Below are 14360 nucleotides of genomic sequence, written 5' to 3' on the forward strand. Positions count from 1 at the left end.
GGATTTTTTAGTCTGATCTTAGTGTTACTAAAGCAGAGTTCACAATAAAGGAAAGCAATATAATTTCACAAATGAGGTGGAACTGTGCAGGGTGAAAAAAAAAATTTTTTGGTCTCCAGAGACTTCATGTGAATTGAGGGAGCCGATGGGGGAGTTAGTAACAGAATGGACTGTAAGCAGTGATATCAGCAGACATGTTGACTTTTCTTAAATTAAATAGCTTTGTACAATTAATCTACTCTGACTCACTGGCATAGCCCTCCAAGCAAACGTTTTCTTTCTCCAAAGCAGTAGTTCTCAAATATCCTGTTGCTTGCATTATTACATAAAACCATGGTAAACTATTTGTTCTAAATACAGCGGCTTTATTTTTTGATCAACTGAATTTGAAAAAGTGCATGTGGACTAGTGCTAATTAAGACTGTGTGGGTATCTTATCCCAATGTGATAGGGACTACAAGTTTCCATAACACCCTGATCTGGTCTTAATTAGTCACGACAAGGACCTTGTTGAGCTGAAAGTGATTAGTTCCAGCCTAATTAAAGGTCACTGCTGGCTACAGTTTTGGGCTTCATAAGATAGATCATGTTATCTTATTTTTTCGGTGCAGACTGAAAATAATTGAAGATGACGCAAAAGCATGAAGCATCTACGTATTTTCCAAATCAGTAAGATAAAGGAGTGTAAAAATATTACTTACACCGAAGATCTGAACTTACTTCAGGGAACTAACTAGTGTCAAAACAAATTTGCTGAGAGGAAAAGAGATGAGAAAACTATTTTTGGAGATGTAGTGAAGTTAACTAAGAATAGTATCATCCTACCATGGTGCAGAGATAATTATGCTATGTAACTGAAGTCTCTCTCCTGGTAGTAATGCCAGACGTTATATGCTCTCAGCATTATTGCAGTCTTGTCAGCCATCCAGACAGCACATTTTGGCAGACCATGTAGGGATTTTCTGACTAATACGAGTTTAGGAAAGTTAGTGTTTTGGGAAGATAATGAAATAGGCAAGCTAATGTGGAAGACTGTCCTGTCTCCATCTCCTGGTTTGCCAGCCTAGCTTCTTGGAGCTGCCATTGCTCCTGCAATTCCTCAATCCTCCCTGAGGCCTGACATTGTATACTGGGGTTAGAGGTTCTTCAGAATTATTTTAGTAAATGACACATATCACTAGAGGTGGCACCTTGTAGAGATCTGTGACAGCCTCTGTGCTCTCGCAGTCATCCTCCTCCTGCAGTTCCCACTGTGCTTGCCGATGTTTCTCTAACAGCTCATGGTAAGCCTAAAAGAAACACAATAGGTATATTTAAATAGCTGAAAAGGTCTTGATAGCTTCTTGTGATACTCTCCTTCCCATGCACTATCACAACAGTAAACGTTTATCTGTAACTGTGGCTCAGGGAAATGAAACTTGCCTTATCACCTTAACTTGAGCATATACAGCCTTGATTATGAAACTCCATAGCCTCAGCAATTTAGGGTTAAATAATACGTACCTAATGCTGAAAAACATATGAAATGATCTGATTTGCAACCTGCTTTCCTGTGTATGAATATCACTTCATGACAGCCAGTACTATGAGGTGCAGAACCGCATCAGGTATCATCATCAGAAACCTTAGTTACAGCCGTATCATGCTGTATAGGGCTTTTGCACTGGGGTTGGTCACCATGTCCCATGGTGGTCCCTAAAAGGCTGATTTATGACTTGGTCCTGGTTTGGTCCTTGGTCACAGATTTAAGACAAATGCTACTTTTTTCTTCAAGCCAGGACTGTGATGTGTTGGCAGGCTCATATGCTGTAATGGAAGACTGAATTTCACAGACAAATAACATCTCATTCTACAGACTAATGAGTTGTCTTATATGTAAATATTCCATATTTTCATTTAAATTGCCAAGCGTCCTCTTACATCCACATGGTAAATATGGCTTTCTTTGTCAGGTATGTCAATAGGGCTCTTCTAAAGAGCACAAAAGTGCTCATAAACTCTTCATGTACAGCTCATTCTTGTAGAGGTGGATTATAAAATTCACATCTATCATGAAACTGTAGTTTACCAGAATTTGACAAGTCAATTACTGTAACTTGTATGTTCACCAGGGGTAGGGTATGTCCACCCAAGACTGGGTTACTGTAACTGGCACATTTTGGCTTGTGTGCTTCACTTGATTGTTCCTGTAATTTCTGTCAGTAAAAAACAAAATGAAAGTTTTCCTTTTCCAGTGGAAACATAGATGAAGGAGACAGAATGATACAGGGACTCTAACCTTTACTATCTAGGTCATTCCGTCATTTAAAAAAGTCAAAGCTGTAGCAACTAAATCATTAACATCCGACTTGTGTTCAGAAGAAACTGATGTGAAGAAAGTTCATTGCAAAATCCACCTTCTTAATTGGCAACCACTTAAAATTCAGCAGAAAGGTTAGTTACTGCTGAGGCTGCTACCACAGTAAGTGTGAGCCCTTTGCTGAGGTGGAGGAGGTAAGGCAAAGAAGAAAAATGTATTTGATGGGTACAATTCTGGGCTCACGGTGGAGATTCACAACCAACTCCTTCACTGCTGGACTGGCTGTGAAACCATGAAACAGGTTTAAAGCAGCTCCTCAGTGCTGAGGGGCTTGTTCACACAAAATAATTACTGGACTATTTAAATCAAATCATGGGAACTGCAGACATATACATATTTTTCTTACTCTTCTAAGAGTCTCTGGACTCAAGACCCCATCTGTTCTGAGACAAAAGGCTCTCTCCCCTGTGGCAGCAGAAAGGCTTAAATTTCTGACTTGTTTTATTATTTACTCACAGGCATTTCATAATACTAAGACTCAGTTGTGTTCTGTCCTGTAGCAGGAAGTGCAAGTTGCCCATTCCCGCTCAGCCTCTCACAAGCAGATCATTAGCCTACAGTTTAACTAAGCATATTTGTTAGCTTTCTAAGGTGTACAGAATAGAGCATCTCTTGCACAAAGCTGTGTGGCTCTAACTTTGTAGGGGAGAGGTCATAATACAAAATTTCTGAGCTTTATTTAATTAATTTGGGATGTGTCCAAGCGTTTTGAATGATATGTATAAGGAAAATACATTCACAGGTGCTCAATGGCTAAAAAAATGTGTGATAGAGCTATTTGTCTCAAGTTATGAAAAGCCTAAGAGGCAAAATGTGTTCTGCTGTTTTAAAGTGCCTGAAATCTTTTGTTTTGAAGTGAGGTGTTGCCAGACAGGTGTTGCATACAAGAACAGTAACTGCATTATCCAATTCATACAATATAATTAAAGAACTTGTCCCCGCAGTACAAAATTGCAGTGTTGAGATCAATAAATTTTGACAGTTTGCTACAGCTGGAATCTGGGTCTTCTCATACAGTAATTTATCTAAGTTATTAGATTTCATCAGAAGTTTAATGCTGCTGGATGTGACCACTTTAACCTTAAATTATTTCTTTTCATGAAAATTGAGAATCGAATTTTTTTTTTATTTCTTAATAACTTGGGTCTGTAGTTCTCAGCAGTTACAGTTTTGCAGCTCTCAGCATTTACAACTAAGAACTCTGATTTTGTATATACATTCTGAACAATAATAGAGCTCTATAGAAAATATGGCCAAGAAAACACCACACTGGCCATTGTATACCATATTAAATTATCTACTGCAAACCTTTTCTACGGTATCCTGCCAACGATCATAATGAGTTTTCCCTCTGCTTATGTGAAATTTGATAGTCTTTTGAGCCTCAGTAACTTCACTCATAGGAAAGCAATTAGATCAGTGCAGCCTGCTTTCTTCTGTAATGCAGGCCAGATACTTTCCTGCAGAGATTTTTTATATTGATAGTACCTATGTTTCTACTATACATAGTATCTATGTTTCTACAAAACATGCAATCTTAGCATTATGCCCTTTGGCATTTTGTTCCAATGAGACAAGACCAACACTGGAAGAAAAGTCTCTAGGTAAGGCTAGGCAACAGGGGGTCTGACCCTATCCCACCTGTGCTACTTACTGTACACGATCCTCAGGAGGACTCCAAAATCCCAATTTTATGGAACTAGGGGAAATCTGCAATGTATTTGGCCTTAAAAACTAATGGAACAGTGAAAATAAGCTTTTACATGCTCACCTTAAGAAAATCATGAACATCTTCATTATGAAAAGTTTTGCTGAGGAGACTCCCTTGTTCAGCTTTCTGTCTGTGTTTGAACTCTTCTCTCTTCTTTGCACGGCACTCCAGTCGTTTCAAGATCAGGTCTTTACTTTGCTGGATACATTCTGGAACATAAACCACCGATGATTAGATACCATAACTCCACAGGGAGAATGTAGCATCTGCTACTGTCACACAACATAAGCTCACAGAAATCTGTTAGTGAGTGAAATAAGCAAGTAATTACCATGCAGGATTTCAAATTTGATTCTTACCCTGATGGTCTTTTCAGATGTGAACTTCTAGGTTGTTACATGGCACTTAAATCTATCATGTTTTTGGATCACTACCATCCTGCACCCCTTCTTTCACTGGTGCTGCTACTTATGCAACGGCAACATGTTAGTTCAAGAAACAGATTCCCACCTGCAGCATCCCAAACCTCCCCCTCCTGCTTCGGGAAGGTCCAGAAGTGTCTCATTACCTAATTGCAGATATGCAAATGCTGCTGCAAGGACAGGGGCAGTAACATACGGCGGGGAGAAAAGGTCTAGAGCAGTGCTAGTTCAGATTAGCTTGAACTGGCATGCAGCCATATCAGGCTTCCAAAGTCACTCATCCAGGAACCTGCAGCAAAAGTTGTGAAGGTCCCTCTGATTTTGTGCTAGTACTGTGAAATATTTGGGACCGAATTTTCCCCCCTTCATCCCCCCTATCACTCCAAGTGATTTATAAATTCATGAGTCTATCTGAACCCTGTGCTGCAGAGCGGAATTGGTGCTTTTGATGTTCTGCCACTACTTCATGTCTCATTACCTGTCCACCTAGGAAGAACTTTATTCATTTCCCCCACTCGCCCTGCCCCAGACCAGTACTTCACTCCTAACACAGGCAGCTAAAGGGGAATGCAAAAGAACAGTCATCTGTGGCTGCTGTTCTGCCACCACACCACTACGAGAAATTATTTTGCGGAGAAATAAAGGAGTACAGTACTGTAGCGCTGAGCATGTTACTTATTCTCCATGCTAATTTACCATGCTTATCCACAGGCTGATGATGCACTGACAAAACACTTGAAAGCACACTGAAAGTACAGGAAAGCCTGTAATAAAAATGTCAGGTGAACAAATGTAGCAACTGTTATTTTTAAACACTACTTGATTCTTTACCGCTTCCTTGTTTGTTTCCTAGGAGCACGGTCTTGCTGGCTTTGTGTTCTGCTTGTGAATTATAGGTACTGTTTAATTTATATATTTAAGAGCTCATAAGCAAGGTCAACATAGACTCTCATGTGAAAATACTGCACTCCAGATTTATTTTTTTAAAAAGCATACTTCGTTTGTATCTAAAACCAGGAGGTTGATAATGCCCTTCTGCACTGGCTGTACTAACTATAATATATAGCTACATATAAACACCTACTGTGCATAACATCAAGGCTTTGACAGAGTTATTTTTGCTTTGGAACAAGAGAAACTTGACATAAAGGGGGAAAATATCACCCACAGATTTACATTTATGCTTAAGGAATGTTAGTCGCTGAACCTATGCAAACACTATGCACCAGGCATGCCAGTTTTAGGAGCAAACAACCATGAAATAATTCGTATCAGGACATACAGGAATTCATGAGTATCAGCAAACTGTTCACATGGTTAAGTGATGTTTTTAAAGCGGAGCAAGTCTGCACCATGTGAATTCCGATCACCTACTATGATGAAATGACCAGCCTGAAAGATGGGGAGAGCAGTGGATATTGTCTACCTTGACTTCAGCCAGGTTTTTGATACAGTCTCCCATCAGATCCTCACGGAGAAGAGGATGAAGCATAGGCTGGATGAGCAGACAGTGAGATGGGCTGAAAACTTGCACAAAGTCCACCTGGAAGCCAGTAATGAGTGGTGTACCCCAGGGATCAACACTGGGTCCAATCCTGGCCAGTATCTTTATTAATGACCTGGACAATGGGGCAGGGTGCACCTTCAGCAAGTTTGCAGATGTCATAAAAAAAGGGAGGAGTGGTGATACACCAGAGGGTCATGCTGCCATCCATAGGGCCCAGGACAAGCTGGAGAAATGGGCTGACACAAATCTCATGAAGTTCAACAATGGGAAGTGCAAAGTCCTGTAGGCAGGGAGGAACAACCCCAGGCACCAGCACGCGCTGGGGGCCACCCAGTTGGAAAGCAGCTCAGCAGGAAAGGACCTGGGGGTTCTGGGGGCCACCAGATTGAACATGAGCCAGAAATGTGCCCTTGTTGCAAAGAAGGGTAATGGTATCCTGGACTGCATTAGACAAAGTATTGCCAGCAGGTGGAGGGAGGTGATCCTTCCCTTCCAGTCAGTACTTCTGAGGCCACACCTGGAGAACGGTGTCCAGTTCTGGGCTCCCCAGTACAAGAGAGGCATGGACAGACTGGAGGCCATGAAAATGGAACTGGAATGATGTACTGGAATATCTCTCCTATGAGGAAAGGCTGAGAGAGCTGGGGCTGTTCAGCCTGGAGAAGAGAAGGCTCAGGGGGATCTTATCAATGTCTATAAATACCCGAAGGGACGCTGCATAGAAGGCAGGGTCAGGCTCTCCTCTGTGACAGGACCAGCGGCAATGGGCACAAACTGAAACATGGGAGGTTCCCTCTGAACCTCAGGAAACACTTTTTTACTGTGAGGGTGACTGAGCGCTGGCACAGGTTGCCCAGTAGGTCGTGGAGTCTCCATCCCCGGAGATAGTCAAAAGCCATCTAGGCAACTGGCTGCAGCTAACCCTGCTTGAGCAGGGGAGGTTGTACTAGATGACCTCCAGAGGTCCCTTCAAACCTCAACCATTCTGTGATTCTGTGAATTGCTGACCATAAGATATGACACTATTTATCGACAAGAAGCCTGAATGGGAACAAGCAGCACTGCAGCAAGAATATACTGCACCAAGATTGTGAACTGTAAAGTAAGTTCACAGTAATACCTGGAACAAGACCTAAAAGGCTTTAAGCCAAAGTTCCCATTCTAAGCATCCACCCTTCTCAATAATAATGTTCTTGGCCAATTCATCAATACCTTTTTAAAACAGGATATAGGGCCAACGCCAGAGTATTTTACTATTTAATATAATAATGAGAAGTCATACCCATATTTGTGAAGTCATGAGCTCTGATCTAAGAACTCACCATTACTGAAATGTGCCAGCTGTTCCCAGAAAGCCTTGTGCAGATCTGTTAGAAGTTCTTCCTTTTGTCGGACTGAAAGATTATTCTTTACAGTTAAATGGTCCAGAATATTTGACACAATATTTAATCTACACTTGCACTCTTCTGGTATATAGGACTTCAGTGAATCAACGATTTTCACCATAAGCTCCCAGTTGAATAACCTTTCCTGAATGTCCTAAAACAAACATAAAAAAGTCCTCTTTAGAAACAAAGAACAGTTCTTTGGTTGTGCTTCTCTTTTCATTGAATTATTCATTCGCAACCTATGCGCAAAACTGAGGAGGCTTCTTAAGACCACGAAAGTAACAATCTTCATGTACTTAAATACTTCTGAAAATCTTGAGCGGTGTAGGTTAGCAGTGGGTTTATCACATACTCAGTTATAAGAGCTAATCTAAAACTATTGGTGTTTTTCATTATTTGTAGCTTGCAGAACAAACTTTCAAGGGGCAAAGATGGACAGAAGGGCAACATGGAAGTCCTGGGCCTCTTTTCAAGATGCTATCTGGCACACCAGTACCAGAGCCTTCATTTTTGAAATGAGAACAACCATCTGATTTTGATACCACTGGGATTCCTTTCAAGCATGTGGTCAGCTGGAGTTCAGTAAATATACTAAAAATTAGTGTAATTGCCTATGGCCTAGCAGCTTTCATTGCATTATTAGAGAAGCAGCCCAGGATTACAGTAGGGAGCAAGATTTCCTGGGTGAAACTGCAACTGCTTTGGACAATGCTGCAAGGTTGGAAAGAGTGTGACAATTACTGTAATTAACAGAGACACACAAACAATGACCTTTGCGATGAGATCCACTGCTGTCATCAGTAGTGACTTCAGGGACGAATATTTCCTGTATCTTTATCCAAACACGTTGCTTGAAAACTGTCCATCTGAAGGAATTTAGTGTAGAATAGCCCAGAATGGGTGAAGTGTGATCAACTTCAAAGACTAGTTTCTTACCTGGCCAGCTCAGTTTACTTAGCTGCTCCAATGCAAAACTAACAAGCTGATAATTACTGTATCTGTTTATCAGTAAGCCAAATAAAGCTAGCTACCCATTTATTCACCAAATTACTAATAAATGCAATGGGACAGATTCTGATTGTACTGTTAATCTATAAATTCCAAGTAACACTTTCAGTATGTCCTCTGCAAAGCAAATAAAGGATCTGTTAGATTTAACACAACATAAAGCACAGGGCCGATGCATTTATAAACACATTTTTCCCTCTTAAGACTATATCACTACAAGAGGTTAAGGGTTTTCAATTCCAGTTAAAGTCATTGGACACACAGAATCACCCTCAAATTTAAATTAGTATTTCTCAGTCAAAGTGGAATAAATACGTTGGAAGAAAAAGAAATGTCCTAATGCCCAGGGTAATGATGCTCCTTCATCATTAGATCTAGTGCTCTTGGTCCTGGCTCACTGGCTGCATGAATATCACTTTTTCCTACCATGACTGCCTAAATGGTATTTTGAGAATTAGAACTCAAGTGCAGAGAGTTCACTCTCCTTTAAGTCTTCATAAACTGCAATGGAAGTTGAACACTTTGCAACAAATCCGAAAGAGACAAGTGGAGCAAGCAGCCTACATCACTCCTGTGGCAGAACTGACAGACTCTGTACACTTGCATAATTTCTTTTGTGTTCAGACTGACTAAATCTCTCTCAGCTTTTATTTCTTTTTGTACTTTACCATTGCCTGCAAATCTTGAGATTCACTTAAGAAGCTTTCTACTGCAATCATCTTCTCGGTCAGATCCATCGTTATCTTCATTGCTTTGGTACTTGAGCATTTTGATTGGTCCAAAAAAGCCTGCTGGGCTTTGTCAGTCTGCTTCCAGAAAGCTTCCATCTATGGAATATGAATCAAAAAAACAACCCATGTTCTCTCATTAATTGTCTAGTATTTCATTACAGTGACAGGCATACGAATCTACTGAAATACAAGTCACTGAGAATAAAGACAGCTTTCAGTATTAGTTACAGTGAACATTTTGCAAGGCTAAAGAGCCTATTTACTATATGATGATACACGTGTTGCTGGCACACAACCAGTAGGTCAATTCTGACCAGTCATTCTGTATAACTCACTAAGTATTTGTTGTTAGTTCTCCACATATTGCATCTATAACAGCCTACTATGTTGTTTATATTAATGGGAAAACTAAAAAAGATAACAAACTGCAGCCCTTTTTTCTGGGAAGTTTATTTAGCAGTAGGAACAGACATTCCAGTCAAACAAGATTTTTGCTAAAAAAGGAAAACTGAAAATTGTCACTGTTTTTCACCATCAAAGCCTTTCATAGACTCATGCAACATAAGCACTTTATTAACTGCGCTGGAATTAAGTACTTTATGCAGTATCAGCACAACGCATGTGCCCATTCTGGTATATTATCATATGGGTAATCTCTAGTTTTAGGCTCCCATTCCCCAAACACTTACGACTGTGCACAACTGTGAATATTCTGTGGTCTTCAGTGGCATTACTAGTATACGTAAAGATAAGAAAACATATCCATCACCAAGATTTATATTAAGTATCTGTGAGTTTTCCAAAAAACTGTGACTATGGCATCTGTGAGTATGCAAAAAAACCCCTTCATATTACTGAGGGAAGAGTGGATTAGTTCAAGGTCCCGATCTATACGAATTTGCGTACATTTTCAATATGGATGAAAAGCATCTGCTGGCATCAGAGTGACAGAGCAACTGAAGGATGACTGCTGCTGGTGAATAACTGCCTCATGCTGCTCAGTGAGGCTGCCAGGGAGCTTTCATGTGACTAACTGGAGAACTCCAAACAATCAATTTTTCAAAGAGCAAAGGCAAATTGCAACAGAAACTTGACACAGATGTACCACTGTTACCAGCACTTCTACTATGAAGTGAAAGGCACAGAGAATCACAAGAAAGCTGAGAAAATTCCAAGTGAAGCACTTAACCATCAGACATTAAAAAACGTTAACTTCTCGATGAAAAAGGCCCAAGGCTGAGATGATGGACTGTTTAGTTCAGGGCTGAAGTGCCACAGTCAGTCAGCGCAGGCAGCTCACACAGCCATCAATCTGACTCATCAGCCTCTCCTTTTCATCAGCAGTGAATTTGCTCAAACCTCAAAAACAGGACTGGGAAGGAGAATATCTTAGATTACTCAGTTTACTGGAAAATAATGTGCAGAACATTCTTAACCCCCAGTTTACTAGCCTGCAAGCTATTTGGACACGGTGACACTACTGTAGAGGAAAAAAAACCCAAACTTTGCTTTGAGAATCAAATGCCTGCTATCAAACTGTATTTTTTACATTAAAAAAACATGTAAGTATTATAGTGTGCAGAGCTGCTAAGGCAAAATGCTGAAGTAAACATGCAAAGCATGCTAAAAGGTAATTATTTTCTTCGTAATTATTTCAGCTCACAAAATGTTTTATAGTCTCTCATTACTCTCTTACTCAGTTATGGAGTACTGAAGAAAAGAAGGTTCCTAAAAAAAAAAAAAAAAGGTTCCTAAGAAAGAAGGTTCGTACAAGAAAACAATATTCCTAGAAGTCAGACTATACCTAGGCTTGAAATAAATCTTACCATCTGACAAGCAATAGACACTTCTCAGCTGTAAATCCAGTGTGATAAAACAGTGTTTGTATAAAAAACACACTGGCTCCCCAAGGGAGCTGGAAATACTTTGCTGAAGCAATGTAAAAATGTTTTCAGGACTCACGCGTATCTGAAGTACTAACTGTAGACTAGTCAACACAACAGTTTAAAAAAATAAAAAAGCATTCCCCATCAAAAGAATAACACTAAAATAAAATTTTATGAGAGAAGAATTAGAAAGTTACATTATCTATTATGTGCTCAGAATATTCTCTTTCTTTCCTTTCTAAGTCTTCTAGAGTCTGGTACTCTGAATTATGGGCTCCTGACATCTCAGTATTCTGGAGTCTAGAGTCAAGTTGATTCTGTAATTCTTCAAAATCCTGGAAAACAAAGCAAGCGATTTGTTAAACAGAAAAAAAAAAAGACATAATTTCTAAATTTGGGAGTGAATTTGTATGTCAGTTGCGGCTCATGGCTAACAAAGCTGAACAAGAGCGTTCAGGAAGTTCTGTCTCTGGGTAATGCACCTCCTGCAGCAAGCAAAGAAAACTGAAGGTGTATATACACATGGCAGCTCTGAACTACACTCAAAACAAATACATACATTTCCTTTAGTATGCGAGTATGATCAGGACTGTTGTCCATCTCCCCTGAATTCAATTTTTAGTAAACACTGCTCCATGAGCTTTCATACTAATAATCCTTTGAATCCATACACAAATATTTTTATTTTAATGCACGTGCCCCATCTTAAATGGCAGCTATGAGTGTATACGCTGTGTTTGAAAGCACAGAGAACTATCCAGATATGATAATCAGACAGCGTTTCCTGCAGAGTGTTACCACATGCAGATAAACACACCTGTACTGCTCATAAGGGACAAATTACAGGCTACATGATTATATGGGGTTTTAAAGTTTTTCGGTCCTTTGAAACCAGGATGATTTTTTCTGCACACTAGTACCACTGACAAATCCTAGTCTTACTTAGTAGCTTGGTACTGAAATGGATGATGCTTCAGTTGCTGAAACAGGCCTTACATAACAAGCATTTACTTTTAATATCACACAATTTTGAGTGTCAACGCATTAACTTGATACCCCATGTATCAAAAAACATAACCATATTTTGACACGCTTCACAAACATTTTCATCAAAATCCCACGAATTTTTCTTAAAATGCAGAATTAAAAGAGGAAAATCCCGTCTGTGATAAATCATATAATCCTCAGTCTTGCCAATGTGGTATTACCTACAGTAGTCTCCACTGCTAATGCTTTTGCTTATTGCCAATAGTATTGGCATTATATACCAATAGTATTTTACATAGTATCCATAATCAGCCTCATCTCTTATGCGATATCCCAGCTCTAAGGCTGTCATGTTTCCAAGACCTTTCTCTCCAGAATATAGGAATCCCATATTGACACACTAACAACTGGTCTACACCAGCAATTACTGCATCTAATAAACAAGATTTAGTCTTACAGCAGCTCAGTTAGGTGCATGAAGACTCTGATGCCGAGAAGGCTCTTTGAGAGTGAGGCTATACTGGGAAACATGTCTAATCTATATTACCTCTGTTGACACTTTGAAGTCATTAGTAGAACTCCATCAGAAAAGGGGATCTGCACACCAAATCTCACTTTTCATTTAGTAAATACAATCAACTTTAATACTAAACCCGAGGATTTAAGGCAGAGGAGTCGTTTTAAGGTAAAATCCATTCTGAAATAAATGATTAGGTACAACTACAGAGATTCCTGATACTCGTTCACAGATTGTGAAACTGCACAAACAAAATTAATCTCAACAACTAGAGCCAGAAAGCTGATAAGACTTTAATGCCTAAATGTGAAATTCCATCTGTATGTAAGAAAAAAAATAATAAAATCATTACTATGAGAAGAATTAAATACTGGACTAGGCTGCCCAGAGAAATGGGGGAGTCTCCTTCAGTGCAGCTATCCAAGACATGGCTTGGAAGGGCACTGGATAGCGTTATGTTATTCCCGGCTTCCTACAGAAGGCTGGACCAGATGTCTGGGTTGAGAGCCAGCCCTGGAGATCTTTTCTATAACTCTAATTTGGAAAATAGAAAGCAGAATCAGTAGATGCCCTATTTTATTCAGTTTTGTAAAGCTTTTTTTCCTTCAAATAATCAAGAATAGTATTGTGACTCCACCTGAAATGCACATTGACTGTCAATGTATGTCATCTAGTTCAGAAGTGGAAAATGGATTTTGATACAAGTATACGAAAGATAAAAGGATAAAGAGGAAAATAAGTATATTTCCTCTTGACAAAAAAAGCCTTCAGTTTCCTTCTGGTACTTTATTTCTTGCTATTTTATTATCAGTAACGATACATGGGACCAGACAAAGGCCTGATAATTAGAAGTTTTAAAATCTGAGTGTGTAAGATTCACAACATTCTGTTTGCTTGAATGGATTCAACTACAAAATACTTGTATTCTTAACAGATTAGACACGTCACTCTCCTGATCACCTCATACAACAACAAAGAGGAAATGCATAGAAGGTAATGGAGAGAATCAACTAACAAGGGTGTTTCTTTGCATTTCTTCTGAAATAGTCTACGAATGACATTGCTGTTTAAAATGAACTCTTATTTTCTGTGGTCTTAAATATTAACCAACAAAAACACTTACATTTTCCTGAATTAAAAGGATCTTCTTCAACAAATCATCAGTAATCTTCTTTTTATGATATAAGTCTGTGAAGCGTATTTTGAGAACCTGAATAAACATCTGTTTAAAAGGAAGGAAATGAAATCCAGGGTAAGTGCCTGTTCAACACCGTAAGGACATCTTTGTGATAACTTCTGTTCATTTAAATCGATCAGTGAAACTATAGTAAATCATAAGCAAAATAACAGAAACATCATCAGAAGTTCTGCAGTACTTCCATCGTGAAAAATTCTTTGGCTTTGGCTTCAGTAAGACACTAGAAGATGGTGTTACATTCTGACAAGGACAAGGGCATAATCCCATATATCCTAATAACCAGAATGACAAATTTGAAAGTGTCCTTTACTGGAGAAAATGCAGATCATTTAAAAATATAAAGCCCACTTTTCTAAAGTTTAATGATTAACTCCTAAACTGAAAGATACTAAAATATTCATTACTATGATTTCAACTGTAGCTGGCCAAATGAAGTATCAAACACTTTTATATACAACCCAAAAGTAACCTTCTCAAGTTCTACGTACCTTCTCTTACCAAGAATATACCTATTTTCCAGTTGTGTGCTTTTTTAAAAAAAAAGAAAGAAAAAAGATTGTAATACTACTGTCTTCAAAAAGATGGTTTTGAACACTCGGATAATTTTTGCTTAACCTCGTCTCTCACCTCACTTACAGTGTCAGTG

General features: G+C 39.1%; 1 protein-coding gene across 3 annotated transcripts in view; it reads right to left on the bottom strand.

Moving 5' to 3' along the window:
• EVC (EvC ciliary complex subunit 1) overlaps nucleotides 1-14360 on the bottom strand; it is a 57053-nt gene that overhangs the window by 33710 nt on the left and 8983 nt on the right. For all 3 annotated transcript variants that reach the window (XR_012587053.1, XM_074587584.1, XM_074587583.1), the window contains exons 6-11: nucleotides 13640-13738; nucleotides 11210-11347; nucleotides 9064-9222; nucleotides 7322-7538; nucleotides 4131-4279; nucleotides 1191-1289 (exon numbers count right to left, since the gene is read on the bottom strand). Coding sequence is in view for 2 of the 3 variants with exons in the window: in XM_074587584.1 (XP_074443685.1) it covers nucleotides 1191-1289; nucleotides 4131-4279; nucleotides 7322-7538; nucleotides 9064-9222; nucleotides 11210-11347; nucleotides 13640-13738 (861 nt within the window). In the remaining variant the exon portion in view is untranslated. The remainder of the gene's footprint in view (nucleotides 1-1190; nucleotides 1290-4130; nucleotides 4280-7321; nucleotides 7539-9063; nucleotides 9223-11209; nucleotides 11348-13639; nucleotides 13739-14360) is intronic.

This window comes from Larus michahellis, chromosome 5 (genome assembly GCF_964199755.1).
Source record: "Larus michahellis chromosome 5, bLarMic1.1, whole genome shotgun sequence".
Taxonomy (NCBI): Eukaryota; Metazoa; Chordata; class Aves; order Charadriiformes; family Laridae; genus Larus; species Larus michahellis.